Below are 21,266 nucleotides of genomic sequence, written 5' to 3' on the forward strand. Positions count from 1 at the left end.
TCCTGTCACTACACGTCCTTGTAAGAAGTCTCTCTCCAGCTTTCCTCTAGGCCCCGTTCAGGCACTGGAAGGCCACCATGAGGTCTCCCTGGAGTCTGGCTGAACAACCACAACTCTCTCAGCCTGGCCTCACAGCAGAGAAGTTCCAGCTCTGAATTAGAGAAGGCCTGGAAGAGAAGACTCCTTCCTGGGCAAAGATCATCAGAGAACCAAACCAGCAAACAGCTTTAGGAGGAAATACTTCACCTGACCAAAGTGGTTCCTTACTAAATGCCATCTGTGCTGAGGTGAAAGCAAAGAGCAGGGGAAATTTAACCTTGCTGCACTATGTGGAACATTTAGGGAATCACCAGGAAGATATATTTAGGATTCCTTCAGTACTGTGCAGATTTCTGTGTGGTCAATAGAGAGCTTCAAAAGCTACACAAACTGCTTCACTGTGGTAGAACAGATTAAGCAGCAGCTAAAGAAATAATTTCCTTTTCAGGATTCAAGGAGAGGCTGCAGACACTTTCTACTGCATCAGAGATTTTTCAGTTTACTCAGATTAATGGGGGACAGTGCAATGCTAGTGTGAACACTAATTAGCATTCTTCTGGGTAATTTTTTCTGTGGTTTTACAGCTGGAAAACTAAAACCATAGTATGTATTTTGCAGAGGTCTATTTAACATGTGATTTTTTTGCTGTTGTGGTACCATATGGCCTCTTTAAACCTGGTCTGTTGAGTAGAAATTGTATTTGAAACATTCTTCATTGCTGCTAATATGCAGGTTTGTCCTTGACCGTCCTTGCTCTGTTCCAGTGGGACATTACTGGCTCTGGTGTTGGTCTGCTGTTTGTTACAGCTGCTGGAAAGGGTGTGCACTGCCTTGGCATGGCAAGGCTTGTAGGGCTGCAGGGGTGGCTCCTGTGAGGAGATGTCAGAAGCTGTCCCATGTCCAACAGGGCCAGTTCCAGACAGCTCCAAGGCAGACTCACTGCTGGCCCAAGCCCACCAGTGATGGTGCTGATGCCTCTGTGGTTAATGTATTGAAAAAGGGGCAAAAACTTCTGCAAGACAGCAGCAGGGGGAGAGGAGTGAGGAGAGGTGAAAAACCAGCCCTGCAGACACCCAGGTCAGTGAAGGACGAGGTTCTGGAGCAGAGGTTCCCCTGCAGCTCGTGGAGGACCCCACACTGGGGCAGGGGGCTGTGCCCAGGGAAGGCTGTGACACTGGGCAGAGCCTGTGGGTTCCTGGCCAGACCTGTGACCCTGTGGGGAGAGGGGCCTGAGCTACAGCAGCTCCTGGGGCAGGAGCAGTGGTGCCAAGGGAGACTCGGGCTGTAGCTGTCCCTTCCTGGGGGACTGTGCCACCTGAGAAGGACCCACACTGGAGGGGTTTGTGAAGGGCTGTGTCCCACGAGCAGGACCCCCCACTGGAGCACAGGAAGAGTGTGAGGAGGAAGGAGCAGCAGAGATAACTTGTGATGAACTGAACACAAGCTCCATTCCCTGTCCCCCTGCACTGCCTGGGGGGAGGTGGAGAAGTCAGGAGTGAGGTTGAGCCTGGGAAGGGAGAGGGGAGGGGAAGGTGTTTTTAGATTTGTTCTTATTTCTCATTATCCTACTCTGACTTGATTGACAAGAAATCAAATTAACTTCCCCAGGACAAGCCTGTTCTACTCATGTTGGTAAGTCCCTGGCCTTAGCTTGACTCATGGGCCTTTTCTCCTATTTTCTCCCCACTGTCCAGCTGAGGAGAGGGGAGATGGAGTGGTTTGGTGGTTTGGTGGGGACCTGTCAGCCAGCCAGGGTCAACCCATCCCAGTGCACTGTTATGATGGCCTGTTTTGAAGACACATACTCCAGCTGTACAGAACAGGACCCAAGGACTGCAGTGATCCTTTGGTCTTTCATTCCCATTCAAGCACCATCTCTTTCTCAGGTTTGACTTTTACACTGAACTGCAGATTTGCCCCTAGAATTTCTGGCTTTGAGCAACGACAGACTGTTTGCAGGGACAGGCCCTCATCCTTCACTCCTCTGTTCCATTATGGGTCCCGTGGCTCACACTGTTAAAATGGTGCTTTACATTCCCTTGGATGGCTTTGCAACCTTGATCATGGGGTCTTGCTTTAACTTTGACTGTCAGACCAAAAACTCCTGGGACGGGGGCAGCCTTCACTCTGTCTTGGTACTGCAGTCAGGTTTCCTTCAGCCTCCTCTTCAATGAATGGGAGATTTTATTTTCTACCCAGGAAATTCTAGTACTGTAGAATCCTCTGTGTGGTAGCCCCCTGCATGATCATACAGGAGGTTACTGTCCTGCTAGAAGCACTCGCCACCTGCTTTCATGGGACTCTCTTCCAAAACTGGAATCAGAATTTTCACTTTAATGAAAGTTAGCTCTTTGTAATGTCTCCTCTGGCACCCACAGCAGTGTGATATAGGAAGGCTCCTGCTATAGAACAGGTAACAGTCATCTTAGAATCACAGAATCTAAATGCGTTCCTAAATATAGGTTCTAAAAGTAGAACCTGAATAGGTTGGAAAAGATCTTTAAGATGATGAAGTCCAACCATTAACTGAACTCTGCCAAGTCCACTGCTAACCCGTGTCCCTCACACCACATCTACACAACCTGTAAACATGCCCAGGGATGGTTCAACCACTGTCCTGGGTACTCTGCTCCAGGGCTTGAAAACCCTTTCAGTGAAGAAATTTTTCCTAAAATCCAACCTAAACTGCCCCTGGTGCACTTTGAGGCCATTTTCTCTTCTCTGATCGCTTGTTACTTGTGAGATCCTTCTCTACAGGATTCAATAAACCTTGGAGCATTCCCACTTCTCAGCTTCTTGGCTCACCTGCTCAGAATTCTCACTTTCCCTTTAGTTCTGCAGTCTCCTCCTTCTTTCCTGACTCATCCTCTATTGTATTTAGATTGCACCAGATGCAAAGATGTTATCCCTTGGTGAGGATCTGGCTTTGAATTCTTAGGGCTTATGATGCTGAATTTAATTCAGTGCCTCCTCTTTTGTCATTAATATAATCCAATTTTTAGAAGATACCAAAAGACAACACATGATTTATAACAGCAGTTTTCCCTTTTGCAGGACTCACCTGCTGTGGATATCCTGTCCAGCACTCTCTGTGGTCCCACAGCCAAGGCTTCTGGAAAGAAAAGGCGACATGAATGTGAAAACATCAGAGGAATTCTTCTCCTATCTACTGCCAAACTCCTCTAGTTTGTTACTGCTACTGACTTTGTTGTATTTTATTACAGGTAGAGCTGGTCACGCTGTCTGGAATCCAGTTGCCAAGAGATTTCCACAACAGGAACTTGCAGTTGCTTGTGACCTTGCCAGTTTGTGGCTACTGTGCTGAAACTTCATCTGCTGTTTAGCCTAGTTCCAAATAAAATAGCTCAGGGGGATTTCTACCAACTTGCTGCAGCAGGTTTGGCAGGCTGGTGGTTACATTTTGAATATATTAGAACATTCTTACAACTATTTCATTAAGTATCTCTGTGGGTTGGACACCACTTAAGCATTGTAAAAAGGCTGAAAACTTGTGTGTCAGGAACATGTTTTTTCCTCTGTTGGTGAGGATCATGCTGCAGTCTGTGATGTAAGAACCTCTGGAAAGCTCCTTCTTTGGTCCCACTCCATAGGAAACTGTCAGTTTAGAAACTTTCATAGGAACATGGCACTCAAAGTCCCCCCAAATTCTTCCTGCACGGAGCCTTCTCAGAGCCCTCGCTGTGCCCAGGTTTGATCAGTGTGAGCATGCCCCAGGGCATACAGGGATGGAACATATGCTAAGCCAGGATCATTTTCTGTAACAACTCTACAAGGCTCCAGATACCAGAGCTAAGAGGCAACGTTCCTTGCACTGAGCCCCTGCCAGTGCAGGAGCAATCTGGAAGGGAAGCAGGCAGCACTGGGTTTTATGAGTAAATTGGCATAATGATGAGTAGACCCAGGCTCCTGAGGGCTCGGAGTGGGGTGAGGAGCAGATTTACAACAATTACAGGTACAGAACCAGGAGAGATGTGTGATACAGAATCAGAGGAAGACAAAGCAAAAACTCTGTGACAGCTCTGGCACATTGTGCTACCTGGACTAGACAGGAGAGCTCCAGGAGCCTGAATCTCATAGTTCCTCTACTCTCAGCACATCAGGCTGTCTTCTGGTGGCCTACTGTGAAGTAACTTTCCATTTCTACCTGCTGTTTCACTGACTCCTGGGGCAGAGGTTTTGGCCACCAGTCTGTAGCTACTAATACAGAATGTAAATGTTTGCTTTTTTTCTAAAGAAAGAAGGGCATCTCACAAAACCCAAGGCAAGTTAAAATACTACTCAGACTACAAAGTAAACATGCAAAAGCCAGGAAGTGTCACATGCAAATACACTCTGTCACATTAATTTTTTATCCTTTTTAACGTAGTTCTTTTGGTAGAATTTCAGATAACAGAATAACATGCTATTTGCTAGAGGATCTACTGCTGTTGTCCATAGGACAGATGCCTTCTTTTTTTCTTTTTTTCTTTCTTTTTTAAAAAAACCCTGGAAGATGTGTGCTGAATAAAGACAAGACTTTCATGAAAAGTGAACATGATCTACATTCCTAGGACAGTTGGATAACATGCAGAAGAACAGCATTTTGTCCTCCCACTGTTGCCACAAGGTTTTGTGCTATGCTAAGCAGGTCGTCCATACCAAACTGTCATAACTGGCCTCAAAGAACAGCCTTGGGTTTTGATGTACAGATCCACAAAGCACTGCAGCTGGGATTTAGATACCTTCACTCCCCTGCTAGCTCATCCTGGAATCCTCACACACCTGGAGAACCTTAAATTCTGACTTTAAAGTCAGTGTAAGTTCAGAAGTTCTTCACTTGTGAGAGCAGTGAGAAGTCACAAGCACAGCTCGTGTCTGCTGTCTTGGGATCTGCAGGTATTCCACGACTTAATCCCTCAGAAGGTGCCAGTGTGGAAGACTTCTGCAACACTCACCTAGGGAACTGGATTCAGCTAAAGTGCCAGGGGAGCATTTAAACACAGTCAGAGGACGGCTGGTGCCCAGGTCCCAGCTCAGAACTCATTAATTATCAAACCAGTGAAAAGGCAGAGGCACGGGCCTGAACCAGTCACACCTTGGGTGAGGTGTTAAGAAAATGAATAAATAAAAATATTAAACTGCAGCCCATGCTCCAAAGGTTTTTACCTTAAAGAGCTTGTTGGATACAACACACACACAGGCCCTGCAGCTTCCACTTCAGGTGAGTCTTCCATCTCCCACCCCCCAAAAACATATTTTTACACAACCCCAACTGTATTCTGCATTTCCAGCAGAAGAAGCCTCTTGGTTTCGAGCTGGAGTTTTAAAACTAAACATGGTCCCATATATCTGTGGCCTCCTAAGTTTGCTGTGCAGAGGCCACAGCGACCCGGGGGGAAACCTCTCTAGGAAGGTCTGGCAGGACGTGCTGAACAAGAGCTGCCATTGCTGCAGGCACTGGCTGGGCAGGACAGCAGGTGGCACTGCTCGTGTACTCACATCGTACAGCACAGCAAGTCCAGTGAAGAAAGAAATGATGTAAAACATGAACCTCCAGCTACAAACAAACAAAACAAAGCACGTTAGAATCCCACCCAGTAACGGCCGAGCTACAATTCTGTGCATCAGTCAGTCAAGAGTGGCACTGCTAAGGCAAAGACATGCACCAACCTGCTCAAAGTTTGCCCAGGCCACGGCAGGAGTGGCTCTTTGCACGTCACTGCCCTCCTGGGTGAGGAGCCAGTGAAGATCCCACTGCTTGCTGCTGCTGTTTACTGCACATCAGCTGAGGGCAGGGAGAACGGATCCCATCCTGGCAGAGGCAGGCTAAGCATGGTTGCTTTACAACTCCTTACCCACAGATTGTCTAAGTATTTCTAACTGCAGCTGTGGGGAATATTATAAATAAGCAAAACACATCCTTTTTTTTTCATTTTTTCTTTATCAAATAGGTTTATTAGGCAGGGGGTTTGAATAAGAAGTTGAGTGCTAAATGGAGCACGAGGTGACTTGCTGAAAGTTGATGCCTACTCTTTTTTTTGGAGACACACTTCTAGACAGAAGAATAGCACTGGAGGTACTTAACAATTTCTTTAATCTCTGTGGCCTTCCAGGGAGAAACTACTTCCTGCAGCTACACTTAAGTCTGGCATTTCAACAAAGCTCAGGAGAATCCTCCTTTTCTGTGCAAGCTTTGCCAGAACTAACACTCACAGGACTGGCTGATGGGGAGACTTATTTTGTGCCTCCACATAACACAGTGGATTTCCACACAGCTGTTTCCACACAAGCTTTCACATATTCCTCTTTTTCCTGCCACTATAAAAGAGTTTTGACTTTCAGGATGCTAAAAGTCAACTGACAACAGAATACAGTCTAGCCACTGCCAGGGACTTCTGAAAGCAACAGCCTGCAGAAGAGCTGCAGAACAGACAGAAGGAATCAGGCTGCAGGGAAGCGAAGGGAAGCCATGGGGCAGGCAGCAGAAAGGCTGGCTGACTGTCCTGGAGGCACTGGAACAGCAGCAAAGCAGCAAGAAGCAGTAAGATGCAAAACAGTAGGGAGATTTCCAGCTACAATTAGTGTTTCAAAGCAGAATGTCAGTCTCACAGTCAGAAACAGGGGCCCTATAAGGAAATACAGGAGAAAAGGAAATTTGGGAGTGGAAATAAAGTGGAAAATCAAGGAATGTTTTAGTAACAGAGAAGCAGCAGAGAGTTGAGAAGAACCAGGTGGGGCAGGGGAAGCCCAGGATGCTCTAAGCCCAGGGGTGGAGGGCAGGCAGGGAGGTGAAGCTGCCCAGGGAGCTCAGCTCCAGTGAAAGGTCCCACGAGCTCAGCTCATGGCTCCTGCTCCCACTCACCAGGCCTCAGAAAACTTCTTGGGCAGGCTGGGTCGGTCGGAGTTCCTGCGGCGCCGGAACCACCTCTGCACCTTCCTGAGGGGCAGCTGGCACTGCCTGGCCAGCCCCAGCAGCTGCCCCTGCAAAACCACAGCAGGCTCAGGCAGCTTCCACAGAGCTGTCTGCCCCTGGTGCACAGACCTCAGAGAGTGGCAAATCTTCCCATTCCCCCCACAAGCAACTGATGATTAATGCTAAATATGGAAACTTTACATTTTTTATGTGAACTTCCCCAGTCTCACCTTTCAAACTCCAGTCTCATCTCCTCAGAGGGGTCTGTTGTTGAATCACTTCCTCACCCTGTCTTGAGAGACTGAATCCCTTAAATCTGTCACTCCAAAAAAGATTTACTGCAGCTTAAATCATTTTTAAAGGTCTGCACTGAACCTTGTCCTGCCTTTCAGCATTCTAATGCAGTATCAGCCAATAACCTGACTGATGCCATGAGCAGAGTCAACACCACTTTCCTACTGGATATTCAGCTGTTGTGTTAAACCTGTTAGAGGTAATTTTTCAATGGATTACCCACAGAAATCCTGCAATCAGCTTCCTTCTTGTCCTCAGGCTCTTCAGAGTTTGGCACGTGATGTGAAAAAAAGTTTGTCATGTTTTGTATTGCTTCTGGAAGTGTCACCATGGATAGCTTTATTTTTTTAGTAAAGCAATAGTTTTTCATGGAATGCACCTTCTCACCTTAATACTACCTGGTGAGAATGACTCAGGTAGTCCAAGTATGCTGTACAAAAGTATGCCCATGACAAATTTTCAGATGCTTTTCTTCCCACTCATACTTAATGACTTCTGTTCTTGTGGTGGAGACAAATGGAGACACTGACTTATGTTCTACAGCTGCTCCATAATGAGGAATTTCTCTCACAGAGAAGGCTGCTGAGAACAGCAAAATCTCATCTTGTATTGGACAAGTAAAAGCTGAGTCACAAGCAGTGCTTGAGAGCTCAGGGGAGAGGGAGGGAGCTCAGAGGCTGGCTGAGGTGTAAGCAGTGCACAGGCAGGAGCCAGCTGCCCCGTTCCTGCTCCACACCACACTGCTGTCAGGAGCCTTGGGGTGGGACATGCTCTGGAATCACAGATCCTCTGGGATAAAAGTGCCAGCTTCAGTGCAGCGGGGGTGCAGGGAGAGCTGTGGGGAAAAGCTGCTTGCAAAACTAGGCCTTGAGTGAGACCTCTGCAACAGGAGTGGCTGCAGATTCCACAGGCAGACAGGCAAGGGGAAGGTCAGGGACCACCACAATGGCAAGTGTTCCAGGAAACTCCATCCCACTGCTGGGGAGAAAAGTGGGCTGCACAACCCCAGGGAGTGCCTGCATCTTCACTTTGGCCTCCATTCTTTCACTTTGAACCCAGCACTGAATGACCTGGGGCTCCACATGCCCCACTGCAGAACAAACCATGCTGCAACAGCCTTGCCAAGGCAACACCATACTCATGCTAGGACCAGCCCTTGGGACTGGAACCCCAGCCCCCTGCTCACACATCCACTGCTTCAAGGCCAAGAAAGCCTGCAGAAAGGAGCTGAGAGAAAATCTGATTCCTTTTCCTACCACAGGGTCACATCCAGGGACTTCACTGATAAGGTTAAATCCTGACTATTCACCATCCTGCCCACACTTCCTCCCTTAGCAGCAGCCATTATAACTCTGGATTATCCTGCCAAATTCTTCAAGATGACTCTTTTTATCTCTCATGGGAAAACTACCCACCATTTGCATTTGCAGCTTTCTGATGCTCCTCATATTCTCTGTGATGATGGCCAAGACTGCAGACAGCTCCTGAGAGGCCAACCTTAAACTCATGGATTGCACAGCAACAGAATGACCCACCCCAGAACTAGGGCCATCAAGGAATCCACACTGCTGAGCTGCAGGGACTAGCAACATGGGAGGTGGCTCAGGACAGCTGATGTAACATGGATTTGTTCATATGTGAAAATAAACCATTACAGGAACACAGAATGGGTGGGGCTGGAAGGGGCCTCTGGAGAACATCTGTTGCTGACTCCCCTGGCCACCTAGGGCTGGCTGCCCAGTACCATGTCCAGCTGGCTTTTGAGTATCCCCAGGGAAGGAGACCCCAGAACATCTCTGGGCAACCTGTCCCAGTGCCTGGTCACCCTAACAGCAAGAAAGTGTTTCCTGAGGTTCAGACAGAGCCTCCTGTGTTTCAATTTGTGCAACTCAAGGCAAACACAGGAAGAAACAGGAGTTGTTATTATTTCCTTTGGGAGAACTGTTTCATGTCCATAGAAGTTTGGGATTGAAATCTTTTAATTGCTACCTGCAGAAAGCTGCTACTCCCACACCTTCAGAAGCAGAATGGAGAGCTGGTGGAATCTGCACCCTGTGGCTGGCTGGTCTCAGGTGGCCAGTGCTACTGTGGTTCCTGCTTCCAAATATGAGTGGCATTACCAAACTCAAATAAAACACGATTTTCTTTGGGTAGTGACACGAGGGCTAAATCCAGAGGAAAGCAAAGGAAGAAGGGACTCACCTCTTCAGGGTTCTTGCAGCATGTACTGTAGAATGTTTCCAGCACGGGGTTGGGCTCAGCTTTTGGCCTGTGCTTGTCTGTCACACCCAGTTTGCTGCTGAGGGGCAGGGCTATGGCTCTGCAAAAGAAAAGATAAACGTCCAGCCAAAAATAGAACTATAGAACAAAACTGAACAAAAATAGAACAGTGACTTCTGATATGGCAGCACCCTTGAAACATAACGGCTGCCTCCCACGTCCTGAACTGCAGCACAAGTGTCATGTCGAGCTAAAAAGATAGATAAAGAAACTGAGAAGTTAGAAACCCCAAACCTTCCAGCAGAAACAGTGGGACTTGTATTCTGCTGTCCTGAGGTCTGCACTGGACAAAGTTACACGAGGTTAATGCAGCAGAAATGTCCTGCTGGGACAGGAGAGCACCTGGCCTTCACTGGGGTACCTAACCCCTGTTTTTCCTAATGTCAGTCAAACCCTGGCTCTGAAATAAGGACACAGCAACTCCAAAGCCAGTCACACGTATGCTAGCTGTGCATCTTCAGCCTTTCAAGGCCAACTGTATCCTGGGATGCATCAAGCTGGAGCATCTTTGCTCTGAGGACAGGCTGAGGGCACTGGGGTTGTTCAGCCTGGAGAAGAGAAGACTTTGGGGGGACCTTAGAACTGGAAGGCTGGGGAGGGACTTGTCACAGGAGTGTCCAGTGACAGTGCAAGGGAAAATGGTTTTAACCTGAATGGTTTAGACTAGATCATAGGAAGAAGTTTTGCAGTAGGAGGGTGGTGAGACTCTGGACTGGATTGCCCAGAGAGCTGTGGATGCCCCTCCCTGGAGGTGTTCAAGGCCAGGCTGGATGGGGCCTTGAGCAACCTGGTCTGGTTGAGAGGGGCTCCTGCCCATGGCAGGGAGGTTGGATGAGATGATGTCTGGGGTCTCTTCAAACCTAAGGCATTATATGAACTGGAAAAAAGTTACCATGAGGTAACAGAACTGGGCATAGAATCACTGAGCTCAACAATTCAACTGCTCCACCACACTCCTCTCTCCCTTGGCAACTGGAAACAGCCTCAGGAGGGTGTGAAGTGAGCTCCTGCACAGACACTGCCCAAACAGCAAACCTGCAAATCAACACTTAAAAATGTCCCAAATTAACTGCATTCTTCTTGAATTTTTTGAGAGTTAGCTCTTCCTCATTAATCACAACCTTTTACACACTGCCACTGCCATGGAGTTAGTCTCACCAGCAAAAAGAGCAGAGCATCAGCCTAGGAGAACTCTCCAAGACCGCTGTCGAACATCCAACACACAACATCTCTGGAAAACTCCATCCCTTCATTGTGGAGTAAAAAGTTTTTGCTCTAGGATGCTAACAGCTTCCCTGAACTGGGTAAACTGGTGTTGATGGTGGATGGAGGAGGCAAGGCCTGGCTGCTCTGCCTGGTCAGGCCTCACCCTGCCCAGGCAGCACCTCTCACCAGTCACCCCTAATGATTCAGACACACAACAAGATCTTTTTTCACTTTGCAGCAAAAAAACTATGGGAGCTACTTCACTACAGAGGTGTTTAAAGATGTTTTACTTAAGAATAGTGTGGGACATAGTTCTGATTGTGGTTTTATGGTGTGGTTACCTGTGGTCTCTTCCAGCCACACAGTCCATGTGCACATGTGCTTGGGGACTATGACAGATCCAGAAGGGTCTTTTGGCAGTCTTCTTTTCAAGAACCCACTTCCTAATTTAATTAAGAGGTATCAAAAGCAATGCTATAAACAGACTGCCTACCTCAGGAATATTGTAACTTCCATTTCCTTAAAGCATAAAACATGGGATGGTTTCACATTTTGCTCACTCATCTAACTGCTGTTTTCCACCTGTCTTGCACAGCCAGCCCACCAACCTGTGGCTGTTCATCATCTCTGCCAAATTCCTCTGGCATCACTGGCTACAGGAACATCCAAAGATGTACCAAGACCAATGAAAAAGATACGTTCCTACTATGAGAGATGGGGTAAGGGTGCTTGCTAGTTCCTTTCCAACAAGACACAGTTATTGCAATAGCTTTGTGTAAGTGTTCATAGAATCCTAGGATGTATTGGGCTGGAACGGACCTCCAAAGCTCATCTAGTCCAACCCCCCTGCCATAAGCAGGGACATCTCCAGCTAGGTCAAGCTGCTCAGAGCCTCATCCAGACTGACCTTGACTGTCCCCAGGGATGGGGCCTCCACCACCTCTCTGGGCAACCTATTCCAGTGGTCTGTCACCCTCATATTAAAGAACTTTTTCCTAACATCTAACCTAAATCTGCCCTTTTCTAGCTCAAATCCATCACCCCTCGTCCTGTCACTCCAAACCCTTGTGAACAGTCCCTCCCCTGCTCTCCTGTAGCCCCTCTCAGGGACTGGAAGGTCACTGTAAGGTCCCCCCAGAGCCTCCTCTGCTCCAGGCTGAACAGCCCCAACTCCCTCAGCCTGTCCCCACAGCAGAGCTGCTCCAGCCCTCTCAACATTCCTGTGGCTAACTGTTGATTAGTGTTGGTGAAATTCAGCAGCACCCTGGCATTGCCACAACCAGCAGGCTGCTGGATAGCAGCAGAATTCACTGGGAATTTGGGGTTTATTAAATGATACTGGACCAGCAGGTCTTGTGCTGAGAACAATGACACTGTACTTCAGTGATACCCATAACGATACCACAACTGGGAAAACATCTGCCTTAGGCTCTTCACTGGGTCTTGGGTTTTCTATTAAGAGATCTTATAAGTTATTAAGAGTTACATTAAGGTTCTTATTCTTGAAGTGGGCCTGATCTTTCCTTTTTAAAGGTAAGTTATTTGATACAAAACCCTCTGAAGAGGAAGATGTAATCAAAGTTCTGTTGTTGAAGAAGAACCTTTCTGCAGCTTCTTAGTCCACAAGAGGAACTTAAAGGTCTGAAATTTTCAGATACATTAAAAGGAAGGAGAATGTTTCTGCCAGGTGTCAGGGCAGCTTGCCAACAAGGTTTTTACTGAAAAAGCTATTTTAATTATCCCGATTTCCTCATTTTGTTTAATTCCTGTCTTCTCTCTCTCTCTTTCCTGATGGTTTGCTACAGTCATGGCAAAGAATCTTCCTGTAACAGAAACAAGTCAGCTGTAGCCAGCGAGGACAAGGTGTAATTAACCCAAGCTACAATTACCTTGTTATTAAGGTTTTCAGTTTAACCATGAATTATGGGACCAATCCTACTTTTACGAACATCATTGGGAAACCAAAGCCTGAAACTCTCCCTAAGGGCTGTCTGTACATGCTGGATGTGCACCCTGACTGCAGCTGCCAGTTAAATCTTGTTCCAAGCACAGCCCTGAGAGGATGATGCTCGTACTGATTTCCACACCAGAGAGTCACCCCCTCAGCTGCAGGGCTGGTCTCATCGTGGCAGTTGATCAGCACTCCAGAAGACAGAAGCAGAAAGTCTGAGGACTAAACTGGACCACTCCCCACAGCCAGACAAGGCAGGACACAGGCAGGGAGATGATCCCCATCTCAAGCTGGCTTCTCCATCAGCGAGCTTCTCTCACTGCACAGTTTACATGGGAAAGTTCACACCACGGCATTTTATTCAGCAATAACCACAAAAGCCTCGTGCAAAATCTGCTGAAGTTGAAACTAAATAGATTAATTGTGAAGGGCCATAAACTGGTACTGCCCCACCTTGCATGAGTGGGCTGCACACATCCTGCAGAGGCTGTCAGAGGTCACCTGAGAGACAAGAAATAATTTCATTTTGGGGAGAGCAGGCTGTGGTTTTCTTTTTTCTCCCACAAATATTTTTAAATTTATAAGGATGCCACTCTGCAAATATCTTCTAGTACTAAGACATGCAGAACCAGTGAAAGCAGCAGCTAGAACCCCTGTTCTTTGAAGTGCACAACTTCTTCTAGCCTCAGGCTTTCCTCTGGCAGAGGGCTGCCCCTGTGCTGCTGCAGGCCTCTGCCTTTTCTTGCTCACAGCAGAATGCTTCACATCAGCTGCTCCATTTGATACAAGACTTCAGGTCGCTACAGTGCTACTGTCTGAACTGAGCCAACTCTGTTCACAGATTTCAGTTAAATACTACAACGTGTCCCACATCTCTGCAAAAACCCTGCATATAGGACCTAACAGGGAGCTGGCTTTAGATCATTACTGGGCAACAACAAAACTCTCTGGGCAAAATGAATTCAAAAAGATACATTTCAAAATAAAATACTTGAAAAGGGTGTCCTATTTTTCTTCTGGCTGATTTCAAGCACCTGCTCCCTGCAGATCAACAGCATCCCTTTCCTTCAGTGTCCAACACATGGCCCAGGTACTGCTGCAGCCCTGCTAAGAAAAGATCTAATCTGACTGAAACCTTCCTCTAGTGCAATCTGGTAACTATTTGGATTCAAATTCATGTCATTGGCTTTCAGTTCCCCAGAATCCAAAAATCACGAGTCAAGTGCAAAATCAGATGATTAATTGTATGGAAATTCTGTTTTTCAACTTTCTGCCCCAGTATCTCTCACAGCACTTCAGTTCCAGTCTCCCACCCAGGCAGGCAGGGAACACTTGCAATAGAGGGTGCAAGTCCTTCGTAACCATAGCACTCCAAGAATTGGATTTTCACAGGAAAAGGTCTCAAACACTATAGAACTAGAAGAGAAGCTGACATCCCTGCTTGAGGCATGTGTCCAGGGAAGAGTTCTGCTAAGGTATGTGGGTAATTAAAATCGGGCTCCAAGCTGTGGGTGCAGGACCTACCTCCTACCCACAAGCACAACCTGGAAGCACCAAGGGAAGGGGAGAGGTTCCCAGCTCCCAGCTCCTCTCTCCTGTCAGGACATCACTAACAGCTGCCCCCAGCACCCACCTCAGGACTGTGGCCCAGCCCAGCAGCACTGCAGCAGGGACAAGCTTTCTGCTCTCCAGCACTGGCTGCCCCATTTCCCACCCTCCCTACAGGCAGCTGGCTCACAGAGGTTGCCTCACTGAGGCTGAGCTGTTTCACCTCCCCCAGGGCTGCACCCACAATCTCCTTGGCTCTCCCAGGCCTCACCCAGGTACCACATGTTCTTTTCCCACAGCCACCATCTAATTCACAGAATAACTGGTTGGTCAAAGGATGTTGCTGTCTCAGTTTTTCCCAGTCCAGCCTGCAGGCACCAAGGAGAGGACAATTCATGCTCAAGGAAGTGGGGTCCTTCCCAGGTTTAACCTCCAAACCAAGAAGATGGAACCACTGGCCCAAGCAGGGTGGCTGACACAGCTGCTGAATGAGGGATTATGGAAAATCCTCTAGGCTTCTCCTGCCTCTTAGTATTTCCCTGGAGTTCTGACACAGATGAGTGACACGAAGACATCACAGTGTTTCAGAAACCTCCCAGCAGGAACACAAGGCCTGTCTAGAGAGAAAAACCACTCTGCACCCAATGCACAGTTCCACGTAACAGCTGCATGTAGAATAAACTGCCAGGGCCAAGCTGAAGCCACCAAACCCAAACTTGAATACTAGTTACATTTTGAGCCACCTCTGTGAGAGGGACAAAGCTACAAAGTCAGGGACAATGGAGAGTGAGAAACAACACACATACCATTCCAGCCTGCTATTCTCAGATTTTGAGCAAGTTATTTTAAACAGGGCCAGCACCACTGCAGACACAAGGTAAAGGAGCAACAGAGGACTTGATCCATACCTCCTACTGACAAGGGGAAGCTTTCTTCTCCAAGATGAACCAACCATGAAACAGTCATGACAGAGAATGAGAAAATATCATGCTGAAATAAATGACTGTAGAGAGTTAGGAGAAACAAGAGCACAGCTCAGAGCACTGGCTTGTAATTGGCATTTGAGGTAAGATAGTGGTGTGATTATAGGCTTCCTGGGCCTGTAAAATAGGCTTGTGATATTATCTTTTTTTAAGGGTGTGACAAGAAGCTTTTATTAATGAAGTTTGTGAATCAAAACAGCTTTAAAATTAATGAGCAGGTCCAGGGCTGCGGAAACTCTCCCAGCTGAGGCAGCACTTGGATGGGAAAGAAAAAAAATCTTTTTATCTGGCCATTGTCATCTTAATGTAGATGGAAAAGATGTTTAGATTTACTAGGAGCAGAGTGGCAGGAGGGAGGGGGAAAAAAGAGACAGTCACAGAAGCCATGAAACAATGCTGAGAGGGACCTCAGGAGATCCTCCAGCCCAGCCCTGCTGCTCAAGCAGGGTCAGCCACAGCAGGCTGGGTTTGGGGTATCTCCACAGATGGAGACTCCTCTCCCACTCTAACCTCTGCCAGTGTCTGGCCACCCTCAGGGGGGAAGATGTTTTCTCATTTTCAGATGAGTACCACGAGTTTCTGCTTGTGCTCACTGCCTCTTGTCCTGCCAGTAGGCATGATGAGAAGAGTTTGGCTCCTCCTTCTTCCTGTTCACACCTGTACTGGGGAGCCTAGAACTGGCCAGTCCTGGTCAGTGCAGGACACAAGGACTACCCCAGCTCCAAAGGGCAGACGTGCCCGACAGGCAGTGCCCACCTAAGGAGCACTGTACCCAGCCACCACCTGCAGACCAGCAGGGAAGCAACGTGAGTCCCCTGTGCTCAATGCCAGCTCCAGCACTGTGCTGCCCACGTCAGCAGAGGCAACCAAGACACTCATGTCCCCAGGAAGGTGCAGAATAAGACCCATGGAATTTATGGAATGCACACTAAACATACTGTTCACAAAGATGAGACTTGGGACTCCAATTTTGTACCATCATAAAATGATTATTTTAAGAATTATTCACATATTTGGTTTTAATAAAAAACTCCAAATTACAGCCAGTATTCAGAATCATTCAACTTCTATAAGCTTTTCCAAGTTGTCTTTCCATCACAGGGAATCTGGAGGAGAAACACCTACCTAGCCTACAGAGAGGTTAGTTTGTTTTCTTGTGCAGATACTTTTCAAAAAAGGATGATAGAAACATTTTTAAAATCATCTTTTTTTCCCCCTCTTTCTAAACCTAAAACCACCATGTATTTTGACTAAACTATTTCAGAAGAATACCTCTTCAGACAGCTGGTTGGAATAGTGATTTTTGAATCCAGTGAAAACCACTTTAAAGAGTATCCAAAAGCATGAAGGGGACTTCTCTGCAGTCCTGATGCTGGCTGACACTATGGTCAGTCCCAGCCATCCACCAGCAAATCCTGCTGTGCTGCAGACCACACCAACCATTGCCTAAACCCCATGAAGCACCAGCATCAGCTCAGGACCTTTATGAAACTCAGAGACACTGAACTCTGCAGGATTTCTAGCTATACCTTTCCTATAACCTCCAGATTTTCTTTACTGAAGTGTAATGTGAAAAACAGTCAAATGGCTTTGGCCAGAAAGATCCCAGAGCCAAAGTAACTTCCCGTGCTGACCCTGGAAGATTATATCACAGAGTCTACAAAAGGCAGCAACAACAGCAAGTCTAGCAGCAGAAGAAGAGGAGAAGAAATTCTGAAAGCCCAGCACTGGCAGGGTCTGTAGCAGGCTTCAGTGCAGAGGCAGTAGCTGCAAACTCCTCCACATGGCACTCATGAGAGAATGACACCCCTGGGCCAGTGGAACACACACATCTGAGACTGTGCCATGCTGATGCTGAGATCAGATGACAGCCCAACCAAGGTGCATCTTATCCAGGCCTGTCTGTCAGGTGTGATACCCCAGATCCCCATTACCCACAAAAAAGGAGACCTAAGTGTCCTTCAGTAGCCAAAACATGATTTCCACTGCACTTGTCCCAGCAACAGCAGGCAATGTGTGACAGAACACAAACCAGCATCTCTGCCTTCAAAACCAGAAGCACAAACCTCCCCTAGGGTCTGCCAGGTTGAAGTGCAGGGAGTCAGACTGGTTATCACCAGACCCTGAGGGCAGGATCTGGGTTCTATACTGGCCAGCATACAGGGCTGGAGAGAGGGAGGTGCAAAGTGAACCTCAGCAGACTTCATGACCTGTAGTTTCTGTGGATCTCTTCAGTCACACATTGGGCAAAATTTGGGACCCAAACTGCTGACACTATCTCTAAAAACCCCAAACAGGACTAAACAACTTACCTTTCAAAGCCACATCGAATGACAACCAAGAGTAAAGCAAAAGGGATGCTGAGCAGGAGATCACGAGGCTTGGGGTAACGGACATCCTCAGACTCCTGCATGTCCTCCCAGGTGATTCCTGGGGGCAGCCAGAACTCGTGCTGCCACAGCCACTCGTAGAGGGAGCGTGCCATCCTGCAGGGAAAGGAGACAGCACAACCTGAGGACAGGCTCACACAGCACACCTGCCAGCACAAGCCAGCCAGGCCAGGGCAGGATTACACCCTCTCTGAGGCTGCAGAGGAGGGGTGGAACACAACAGTGCCGAAGGAGCTGACAATCTGCTCGCAGGTCGACGTCAGGTACCTGGTGACTGCAGAGAACCAAAGAGCAGCTCAAACCAGAGCCTCAGAACCCAACGGGACATTAGTATCATTCTCAGCAAGATGTACCTGAAAGTTTTAACTTTAATACTGCAGCTTCTCAGGTTCCCTTCTACAGGACTGGTAGCGTGGCATCATGAGGCTGAGGGTGTGGCAAGGCTGCTCCAGGGCTGGCTGCCAGCTGGCCAAAAACTCAGCTGTACATATGCTTATTTTGCAGTCTTTGAGTTTTTGTATCCTTTTGTTCCCATTTGCACATTGCAATTCCACCACATGCATGTGTGAGTGTGCCTGCATTGTAACTAATACCATTCTGAGATTTCACCTTTAGAAAATAAAAATTAAAAAAAAATCTATCTTCTGCTTTAATTAAGGGAAGTACTTCCACGTAGGAATTTCTGTGGTAACTGTAAGCTGCATTCTTAATGTGATGTTTAAGACCTTGCCTGAAGGTGGGATTTACATACATGATCAGAGAATTTGCCAGATAAAAGGCAGTGGAATGGGTGTAACTAAGCATTCCGTATGAAAATGCTGTTGCTAGATAGTTCTGCCTCTCACACAGGTAAGAGCTGCACTGCCCTCCAACATGGGCTGCTCTTCTAGCTGGTAACAACACACATCCCAAACACAAGCTCTGAAGAGAAGCCAAGGAGAAGGAAAAGCAAAGCATGGGAATGAGATCCCACTGAGATAATCTGAACAGCACCTGGGAAATGCCATCTCACAAAAGGAAGGGAAAAAGCATAGAATTTAAGTGTCTGGCCTGAGCATCATGAAGCACCTCACCCAGTGGAGGCTCAAATCTTGGCCCATTTTCTGCAAGAACTGCCCATCAAATCAAAAATGGACCATACATCTGATTTTGGAGATATCTTGAGTTCAGAAGTAGTTTTGTTGTTAGTTAAACTGAACATCTCCCTTATTCCAGATGTTTGTAGAGTCTGATAGATATCATCTGAATCATAATCTCTTTTCTTGATTTGGACTTTATTATTCATCTCCATGCATGTGATCTGACTACAGCAGGGAAGAACAGGACCCTAACTTCAGATTTGACTCTCACTTATCCTGGAGCAGGCAGGGCCCATTCAGTATTGACAAACATGTGTGTAACTAATACCAAGTGGATGCAAACCTTCTGACTACCTAAGATATATAAAGCAGGAAAACTCTCCCTTCCCCCCCACCCAGGGAAAACCATCTCACTACAAACACATTCTTCTCCTCCTCCCTGCATTCCCTGATTTCAGCTTTAGATACCAAAACCCACAAGGTAAAAATACCTCCTAAAAATCACGAGCCTGATCTATTGCAGAACTGCAGTCAGAGGAAATGGCAGTGAGGCTGACTTCACCAGCACCAAACAGAACATCCCCACCTTTCACCAGCTTTCAGTTTGACAGTAATCACAGCATTCTCCTTCTGGTGCAGCTTCTGGGACTCTGAATGTTGCAGTTTTGCTCCCACTTCCAGGCTGTTCTCCATTCCTTCTGCTAACTCTCCTTCCAGTGCAACATCTGGACAAAAACCACTGGCACATAAAAAGAAGATAAACAGGGTTCTACAGACTCTTCAAATTCTGTTTTAAGAGCCAGACAATCCAGATGTAACATTTTTTAAGTCACCTGCTGTCTTGAGTCTCTACAACTCTCTGAGACCTAGAGACCTAACTTCCCCCATCAAGGGTACTTTAAGGTGGGAACCACTGTCAGCCCCTGTTCTTCTGGCAGGGCTGTAGATCCTTCAGCACTGGTTCCCTTCCTGTCTTCCCTTTGGTGATTCAGCAGAAGCACCTGAAGCCAGGAGCATGGGAGAGTGGTGACAGGGCTTTAAAAAGAGAGAAGCTGTCTGAAGTACACATAGAATCACAGACTGGTTTGTGTTGGATGGGACCTTTAAAAGCCACCTTGTCCAGCCCCCTGCAGGGAGCAGGGACATCCCCAACTAGAGCAGGGTGCTCAGAGCCCCGGCCAACCTCACCTGGGATGGTTCCAGGGATGGGGCAGCGACCACCTCTCTGGGCAGCCTGGGCCAGGGGCTCACCACCCTCAGCATCAAAAATGTCTTCCTCTTAGTCTAAATTTCCCATCTTTTAGTTTAAAACCATCACCTCTTGTCATATTGCAACAGGCCCTGCTAAAAAGATTGTCCCCATCTTTCTTATAGGCCCCCTTGAAGTACTGGAAGGCCTCAGGAAGGTCTCTGGAGCCTGCTCTTCTCCAGGCTGCAGAACACCAATTCTCTCGTACAGAGATACTAGAGAAAGCTTTTCAGACTACTCAGTAAACATGCCATTAAGTACAGCTTCATTTGGGTGACAGAGACAGAAGCCCACGGGACAGGCTGGTGATGGTGCTGAACCTCAGAGCCCCAGTGAACCATGTCTTCATGGTGCTCCCAAGCCTCCTGTAGACTCTCTGAACACAGGTATCTGCACACAACTCTGCAGTTACAGAGCAAGCTGTGTGACCATGGGCTTAGCCTACGATGAATCCGACATACTGTCACTAAGAGGTGTGGTGAGAGGGCTCCAAAGCAGGGAGCCAGCCAGACACCAGCTTAGAAAACCTGAGAGAGGTGTCTGAATTACAAACAGCTTCCCAAGGCACGAGAGATGCCAGCCTGAGAAGTGCTGGTGTACTTCCTGTACTGCTACATCTCAGCTCTAGTGAGGAAAAGCACCAGGTCACCAGGAATACCCAGGAGAGCTAAATCACAGCTCCTCCCTGCCTCAGCCCAGGCGCAGCCAGCAGGCACCCAGGGAAAGCTGCTGCAGGGGCCAGCTTGGCCATGGCACCACCACACCTCCTCCCTCCAGAACTCCAGATATCTGGTGGCAATGCAAAAAGAGGGACCAGTGGCTGGGTGGAGGACAGCAGCTGAACTCTGGACCAAGGGCTCTCTGGGGGGACAATAAGAACACAGAATATTCTTAGATTCAGAGTGCTGAGGAAGTACACAGCCATTGTCTAATCTACTTCCTTGTGAAAACTATATACAGTCAGGATCACCTTCCTGGAGACACAGCCATTGTCTAATCTACTTCCATGTGAAAACTATTATATACAGTCAGGATCACCTTCCTGGAAGGTTCCTTTTCTCTGCAGCTATCTTTACACATCACATAGAAAATGGTATGCTATGAAGCAACATATTCCACTTCTGCAGCTTACACAGGCTGAGTTTCCAAGTCGAAGCCACTGGAAAGCTGAAGACAATGGTGTGTCCAAAACGTTCTCTGAGCACTGAAGTGCTGGGGTTAAACCCCCAGCCCTGACAGAGGGTTGGCAGATGGATGATGTCCACAACCAGGCAAGAAGGATCCTCCTGATGGGTTTTCACCCAGGGTCTAGCCAGCCTTCGGTGGGAACTGCT

General features: G+C 47.6%; 1 protein-coding gene across 1 annotated transcript in view; it reads right to left on the reverse strand.

Annotated features, from left to right (window-relative positions):
* The window catches only part of LOC103782032 (ceramide synthase 4-like), a 24,508-nt gene extending 6,809 nt beyond the window's left edge, over nucleotides 1-17,699 (reverse strand). Inside the window, exons 1-5 of the mRNA XM_008949764.1 lie at nucleotides 17,527-17,699; nucleotides 9,449-9,566; nucleotides 6,902-7,020; nucleotides 5,539-5,596; nucleotides 3,101-3,151 (exon numbers count right to left, since the gene is read on the reverse strand). Of these exons, the coding sequence (XP_008948012.1) occupies nucleotides 3,101-3,151; nucleotides 5,539-5,596; nucleotides 6,902-7,020; nucleotides 9,449-9,566; nucleotides 17,527-17,699 (519 nt within the window). The remainder of the gene's footprint in view (nucleotides 1-3,100; nucleotides 3,152-5,538; nucleotides 5,597-6,901; nucleotides 7,021-9,448; nucleotides 9,567-17,526) is intronic.
* Between the last annotated feature and the right edge of the window lie 3,567 nt (nucleotides 17,700-21,266).

Source organism: Merops nubicus, unplaced genomic scaffold (assembly GCF_000691845.1).
Source record: "Merops nubicus isolate BGI_N331 unplaced genomic scaffold, ASM69184v1 scaffold1091, whole genome shotgun sequence".
In the NCBI taxonomy this organism is placed as follows: Eukaryota; Metazoa; Chordata; class Aves; order Coraciiformes; family Meropidae; genus Merops; species Merops nubicus.